Source organism: Sander lucioperca, chromosome 8 (assembly GCF_008315115.2).
Source record: "Sander lucioperca isolate FBNREF2018 chromosome 8, SLUC_FBN_1.2, whole genome shotgun sequence".
NCBI classification, from domain to species: Eukaryota; Metazoa; Chordata; class Actinopteri; order Perciformes; family Percidae; genus Sander; species Sander lucioperca.
In genome coordinates this window covers 28,277,866-28,285,912 of record NC_050180.1, presented here as the reverse complement: position 1 = coordinate 28,285,912, position 8,047 = coordinate 28,277,866, and the positions used below count along the sequence as shown (strand labels likewise).

General features: G+C 42.7%; 1 protein-coding gene across 1 annotated transcript; it reads left to right on the top strand.

Annotated features, from left to right (window-relative positions):
• Nucleotides 1-1,431: 1,431 nt before the first annotated feature.
• LOC116043844 (vomeronasal type-2 receptor 1) lies at nucleotides 1,432-8,047 on the top strand. Its single transcript, XM_031290826.2, has 15 exons — nucleotides 1,432-1,655; nucleotides 2,125-2,416; nucleotides 2,514-2,756; nucleotides 2,871-3,062; nucleotides 3,218-3,343; nucleotides 3,588-3,625; nucleotides 3,680-3,772; nucleotides 4,719-4,839; nucleotides 4,915-5,142; nucleotides 5,292-5,415; nucleotides 5,736-5,896; nucleotides 6,008-6,203; nucleotides 6,338-6,576; nucleotides 6,678-6,877; nucleotides 7,192-8,047. The coding sequence occupies exons 1-15, from the start codon at nucleotides 1,432-1,434 to the stop codon at nucleotides 7,511-7,513; spliced, it is 2,799 nt and encodes a 932-aa protein (XP_031146686.1). The 3' UTR covers nucleotides 7,514-8,047.

Genomic DNA, 8,047 nt, shown 5'->3' with positions numbered 1-8,047 from the left:
TCACTTCTATTATAAGCAAGTTATAATCTGCTTTGCACTTCACCGAATAATTGTTTGCCGTTTGGATAACTTTCTTTGTAATAATTTTCATTTTGGTATTTGTGTTTTTCTTCTTGTTTTCCACAGTTGAACAGTATCAATCTTAGGAGTACCTATTGGCTTAAAATAAGCACAAAGGTAAATATTAACCCCACCAAAGTGAAAGTAAATGCAGCTTGCGTTAACCCTGCTCTGTGTTTAAGATATCCACACTTTATTTTTTCATTAAACAAAACAAAAATGTACTTGAAGCCTGTAAATAAAAGACAGATTATTTTAATATAAATAGTTGTTGTTAGCACTGGAAGCCAGGAAGTTGTTATTCAAAAGCTACACAAAGTAGAGTAGCCTATAATTGATGAGTAAAATACACAAAGAGAGACAAAGACCCTTTTCCATTCAATCATGTGCCTCTTTACAAATGTCTGCACGGAACACGCATTTGTAATGAGAACATTAGTGTTTTTGATGGCTGCATAATTGATTTCTCGCAGAACTCATCAGTATCAGTCAGATGTCTTTCATCAGCCTGAGACAGATCACAAGAGCTCAATCACACGCACACACACACACACACACACACACACACACACACAAGGTAATAATTTATCAAGAACTATACAAGGACTACATCAAAATATCCTTTTTTTTTTAGATTCCAGCTTTCTGTGTGACAACTTTTCTTTAGTATAATTTCATGTAATAGCAGTGACCGTAAAAGACGTTTTGACTGTAGCCTCTTTGTGTGCAGTTGGCCCTTATTACCCAGCAGAGGTCCCTCTGTGTGCCGGGGGGTTCAGGTGTGTGTTTCTCCCTGCTGACTGAGAGACATGAGCAGACAAGTTCAGTCACCCATCAACACACACGCAGACCCACAGGGGAAAAGGCCCGATGTTGGAACAGTAGCCGTGCTGTTAAGATGCGTAAGGACAAGTTAGCACATGCAGCTGCCAATTAACTTGTGGCCTGTGGCAGTTTATCCTCTGCAGCTGACCTGAGTGCAGACTGATAAACGGATTTGTATTTACTGGACAGAAAAAGAGAACAAAATGACTGTGTGTGTGTGTGTGTTTGGTGATCCAGTTTGTGCTCAATGGAGACAAAAGCAGTGTAACACTTTTTGAACCAAACTACATTTTACACACCATTAATGAAATCATAATGCTTTGGTATTTACTGAAAATTACTAAAATTAGCAAAGGCCTTCCTGTTTATTGTTCAATGATGATTAATATGCCCTCATCCAGTGTCCTCCTCTTCACTTTTGTTCTCAGGTTACCTCGTGCAGCACATCTCCCTTGAGAGAAGATAAGACACCTGTTACACTTTGCTGTTTCCTTTGCTGTCTGCCACAGCTAGAGCTCTCCCGACTCCTTTCTGCGTCTGCATAGCATGGAAATCTCTCGCTTTTTGCTTGGATTATGCGCCTTCATCCACTTTTACAGATCTGTTTCAGCAGAGTCCACATGCAAACTGAAGGCCAAGTTCAACCTGAACGGCTACAAGAATGTAGAGAAGAAGACGGTTGTTATTGGGGGGATGTTTCCTGTTCACAAGCGTATTGCTTCCAGTGATGGCAACACTTCAAGGGTGCCTGTGTCCTCGGGGTGTGAGGGGTGAGTTGAGCTGCTCGTATGTCTTTTTTCCTCATTGTGACTGTGTTGGCTTTTACCTTAAATTGTTGTTAGAATGTATTACACTAAGTGACCCTTAAATGAGAAATAATTTGACTTTAGTATATGTTTCAGCCACACAGAGTACTTCTGAGAACTCTTCACCGCATGGTTTTACTATACAAATCAAGACAGAGCAGGGCAGCACCTCTGGGCCCAATTAGCCACAGTAGCTCATATTATTATTATAGGGGCAGGCTTGTACAGTGTATTATGCAACAATAATCAGCAAGTCTGCAAACTGTCCTCTTGTGGCTAATTTAGGTAACAACAATATAAGATTAAGACATCTTCCAGTCATCGGGTATTTTTTAATTTTGCACATACTGTATGTACAGAGTTTTTCTTTCTTTCTACAAAAGCTTTTGTACTATGTGTACCTTTATCTCATCACTCTCCCATCATCCTCCAGGTTTAACTTCCGTACCTTCCGCTGGACCCAGACCATGCTGTTTGCCATAAACGAAATTAACGAGAATAACAACCTGCTGCCTGACACCGACCTGGGCTACGTCATCTATGACTCCTGCTTCACCATCTCCAAGGCCGTGGAGGGCACTCTCACCTATCTGACGGGCCAAGATGAGGCTGTACCCAACTACCGTTGCGGGACTGGGGCCCCTCTGGCTGCTCTGGTGGGTGCTGGGGGCTCCGACCTGTCCATTGCCACGGCTAGGATACTTGGACTTTATCACTTCCCACAGGTAGGCCAGTGCTGACTTAGATGAAGACAGGGAGAAACGAACAAATGAACAAGTTCATTACAACAAAAGTAATGTGGGTCTCCTCTGTCATTTTTAGGTCAGCTATTGTTCCACTTGCTCCGCCCTGGAAAGTAAGTTCCAGTTCCCCACCTTCCTCAGGACCATTCCCAATGACAAGCACCAGTCTACAGCTATTGCCCAGCTGGTGCTACACTTCGGCTGGACTTGGGTGGGCACCATAGCGGCCGATGATGATTACGGCAAGTATGGCATCAAAGCCTTTAAGGAGCAGGTGGAGGAAGCTGGTGTTTGCATCTCCTTCTCTGAGACCCTGCCCAAGGTAACATCTCAATGTCAATGTTTCACTATCCCACTCTGGCATGTCTGTCTTTTCTAAAGATGTATTACAATTCATTCCTTTTGAAAAATGAATATTATTTTTCTTAAACTTCAGGTCAGTTCCCCAGGGGTCATCCAGCGTATTGTTAAAACAGTAGTTGAGGCCACAGCCAAGATCATCGTGGTCTTCTCATCAGACGTGGACCTCAGTCCTCTTATCCTCGAGCTGCTCCAGCACAATGTGACCAACCGCACCTGGATCGCCAGCGAGGCCTGGGTCACCTCTGCTCTCATCAACCAGCCTGGGGTGAGTGCTCAGTCCAGTAAGGGGGGAAATCTTATTGATTGGTTGACTTAACGGAAATGAAGCAGATGCTCCAGTAGCTCTAACCAGTCTGAACAAAATGTGTACATTTGTAAACAATTTGAGCTGAAGTTGACAGTGTGCATGTTTTTACCCAGGTGAGCTCCTTGCTGGGTGGTACCCTGGGCTTTGGGGTAAAAAGGGCTGACATCCCGGGTCTTCAGCATCATCTACTGAAAATAGACCCCTATGTTGACCCGCTCACGGAGGAATTCTGGGAGACGGTGTGTTTATTAGCTGACTAATTGGCCAGAGTAGCTTTGGGGTGATGAATTATCCATATTAATCTCCACTCATCGATTAGCCACATGTAAAATCTGATTGTGACAAAAATGCAGCTAGTAATCACACATCTTGGCTTTGACTGACAGTTGCTGTGGCAATTGATTGTAAACACAAGATGATGACTATTCAGTGGCAACTTTAAAAGTTATACACATGTTTGTGACCTTATTTTTTGTCTTATAGTTGTTTAACTGCACATTGAACTATAGCAAAGCAGTGAGGCAGGCCAAACAAAGGGCCAAGGAGGATAACGGCACGCTGTCCAGGGCGGTGAGGGGGGTCCCTGATGGGCTGTGTACAGGCACTGAGCCTCTGGCACAGCTCAATAACACCTACTCTGATGTTTCCCAGTTACGAATCACCTACAGGTCAGTTCTCTCGGGTCATATTGTTACTATGTAGTAGTATAGTATTTACTGATTCTAGTAATGCAACTATTTTTCCCCATCATACTACTGGAATTTACTACTACAACACCTATTACCTCCACCACTAAGAACATACCACCATTAAAGAGTCAGTTTACCCGAATTACAGAAAGTAGCCAGGAAAGTGCCAGGATTTTGAGATTCCAGCCTCTGAAATTCCTGCTGCCACTCTAATATAATGGAGGTGAATGGAAACACATTTGTGCTGCGTAAAGGAATGAAAAATTACATTTAAAAATCTCAACAGCAATGTATCCCTCCAGAAACACTATCCTCGATACTCACAATACACACACAATGCAGTGTTATTTCTTTGAAAGAAAGTAGTTCCAGAGTAATTAACCCTCCTGTTGTCCTTGGGTCAAATGTGACCCGTTTTCAAAGTTTCTATATCAGAAATCTGGGTTTCTTTCAACCAAATTTCCCAAAAATAACTGAATGACGTTGGCTAGAAGCCTAGATGTAACACAGAATTGGGTAATAATGTATGCTTATATATGCTTTACAAACAGGCAAACAAGATGAGGAAAGCATGTGAGTACGTAGGAAAGTGCGTCGAAAGTGTCAAAGAAAGCCTCCAAAGCGTTAAAACCATAAAAAAAAAAGTCAAAAGCGATATGGCCAACGGAAAGACAATATGAGGGTTAAGACATTATTTCTGAAAAAGACATGCTGGTGTTACTTTGTGGCAGCAGAAAACTATTAAGTGAAAATTTGTTTTTCTTTTCGTGATTTGGGTGAACTAACCCTTTGATATTAAAGTCATGCTGATGGAAATGTGGATGATGGTGTAATTGATGATGATGATGATGATGATGATGATGATGATGATGATGATGATGATGATGATGAAGATGATGATGATGATGAAGATGTCTCCCCATAGTGTGTACAAAGCTGTGTACGCTGTGGCCCATGCCTTGCACAACCTGGAGCACTGTGAAAAGGGACAGGGGCCATTCAACGGGAACGACTGTGCTAACATCACCAACTTTGAGCCATGGCAGGTAAGCCTGTGTTTGTGTATGAGAGACTACAACTGTTTTTATATGCATGTGTTTGACCATCTTTCTCTCCCGTAGCTGATGTACTACCTGAAGAATGTGCGCTTCAAAGTACCGCACACAGGCGAAGAGATCTACTTTGATGAGGGGGATGTAGAAGGCGTTTATGACATCATCAACTGGCAGTTCAATAGTAACGGGGAGATATCCTACGTTACTGTGGGACGCTACAATGGCTCAGCAGCCCCAGAGGACAGGATGACCATAATGAATGACTCCATTCTATGGAACAATGAAGTGAAGGAGGTCAGCAGCATATTGATCAAGATGGCCATGAACTCTTCTAGATTATGATTAGTGTCACATGCATGTGTGTCTCTTTCTGTGTGTGTGTGTGTGTGTGTGTGTGTGTGTGTGTGTGTGTGTGTGTGTGTGTGTATGTGTGTGTGTTGCAGCCCCCTCGGTCAGTGTGCAGTGAGAACTGCCAGCCAGGCACCAGGAAGGGAATCCGGCAGGGAGAGCCAGTCTGTTGCTTTGACTGTATCCCATGTGCTGATGGAGAGATCAGCAACTCAACTAGTCAGTATACAGCTTTCAAACTGTCATAGACATGAAGGTATCTTCCTGTCCAAAATGCAGATGTATGGTTATGGTCTTATTTGGAATAATTATAAAACAGGCAAAAATAGAATAATCACAAAACTAAGCATCAGAATCCCCTTCAACAAATAAAACGCTACAAAAGCAAAATTGGCTATTATTTTATTTTATTCATTATCAAGTCATAAAGAAATACTAGATCAGGAATATCTTATGTGATGTTTTAGAGGACAATTGAATGTACTGGGCCATGAGTTTAAAATCAGAGATAAACATGACCCTGCTGCCCTCTCTGACAGATGCTCGTGCGTGTATCCTGTGCAGTTACCAAGACTGGTCCAATGATGCTCATGATACCTGTGTACCAAAAATCATTGAGTTCCTGGCCTTTGGAGAGCCTCTGGGGATCACTCTCATCATCATCTCAGCCTTCGGAGCACTAGTGACCATCGCTGTCGGGGTGAGACTCACACAGGGAAAACACACCTCATTGAAGCCAACAGATCCCTTGTTGCAGAGAATAGGGAGCTAACACCTTAAATGGTGGCTTTCACTGTTTTTCTTTTTCCAGGTGGTGTTTGTTGCACACATTGGCACCCCTTTGGTGAAAGCCAATGATCCTCTGTTGAGTTTCTCGCTGCTCTTCTCGCTGGTGGTGACCTTCCTCTGCTCCATCGTCTTCCTCGGAGAGCCTCAGCACTGGAGCTGCATGACCAGCCAAGTGGCCCTGGCTCTGGGCTTTGCTCTCTGCCTTTCCTCTATAATGGGTTGGTACATTTTTCCTGTACTGTTGTGTGTGTATGTCTTTGTATGTAGTGTATATGTACACTGCATACCTGGTAGTGGGCCACTGTAATGTACAGTAAGCCTGTTACTGTCTACTAACTACTCTGTAATTCAGGTAAGGCAGCAGTGTTGATGATGAGAGCTCGGGCTCTGAAGAAAGCCCGTGCCACCGCCAAAGCAGCAGCCAAAGCTGCAAAGGCTGCAGCTGAAGCAGCAGCCAACAGCGGCAGTCCTGATGTCCTTGTAACCAACACACTAAACAACAATAATGCCAATACCTCTGCTAACCCTGAAGTTGACAGTCTCACCTGTGCCCACCAGAGGGCGATAGCTGCTGTGGCTACAATAATACAAGTAAATACATTGAAAAATGAAGGAAGAAAGGATGTCAAACATCTTACTTTACATCTTTCTCTGACCTGATACTGTAATATATCTGACATTCTTCTACCCAGGCTGTAGCATGTACAGTGTGGCTCGTCATCCTCCCTCCATTCCCCGTCCAGAACACCTCTGCCCAGAATATAAAGATCATTCTCGAGTGTGATGAAGGCTCTGTGGTCTTCATTTGTTGCATCTTCGCCTATGATATCCTGCTGGCTCTGCTGGCCTTCATCTTTGCCTTCATAGCCCGCAAACTGGAGGACCACTTCAGGTAGGAAACACACAAGGTTTTACGATAAATAAACAGAGGAACATTGAGCATAGCAGTTAATATCATGGCACTAAGGTAAATGGACACAATGGAAATAAACAGTAACACAAAAGAAACATTGTATTGTAGGGCAATATTGTGCAAAAATTATGTAGAATTAGACATCTGGCACAAACACACTTGTATTAATATGTGAAAAGTGACATTTCCACCTTTTTTTAAACCGACCATTGCGATTTGGGGTATCCATATTTCTCTTACTAAATAATTTTAGTGTAAAGAACATTTCTTCTGACACTCAATCTGTCTTCCAGTGAAGCAAAGAGTGTCACCTTCGGCATGCTCGTCTTCTTCATCGTGTGGATCTCCTTTGTCCCGGCGTACCTAAGCACACGTGGCAAGTTCATGGTTGCTGTCCAGATCTTTGCTATCCTGGCTTCCAGCTTTGGCCTGCTGACCTGCATCTTCCTACCCAAGTGTTACATTCTTTTGGTCAAACCTGAACGCAACACAGAGGAGATGATGAGGCCCCGCGCTAAACCACGTGATGGGACCTCAACTGGGACCTCGGCCTCATTTGCTACAGCTGCTACTGAGGTCAATGCTACGATAGCATCCACTGCTATTGATGATTAGTGGAGCAGTACTAAACTGAGCCACAATACTGAAATAATGTAGATGGCAGATGTGCCACTGCTTCATTGGTCAACTAGTCCAGCTGATTAGGGTTCCTAGTCATATATTTTACAATCATCATGTTTGGTCTATAATTAATAGACAAAATATTTTATTAACACGCCCTAGTCAAGTGTATCTTCAGATGCATTAGAGGAGGTTGATTTCAATAAACAATATCCATGAGGGAAGAAAACTGCTACCTCACTGATTACTCAAAAAAGCTTTTTCAAAAACATTGCTATTTCAGAAATGAGGGTCCTAATACATATATGTCAAACACAAGACATTTTGAACACACATTCTTTAAAAAATATATAGTTTTGAACAGGTTCAGACTCTTACAGTCAAATCAGCTGTTGTTTTAATTGTGGTAGCAGAATTAAAATGAAGTCAAGGTTTTACCTCAGACATCGTACTGCTGTACTACTAGTTGCAAATCCATTTCAAACACATTTGACAATTTGTAAACATACAGGTATTTAGCTTATGCTG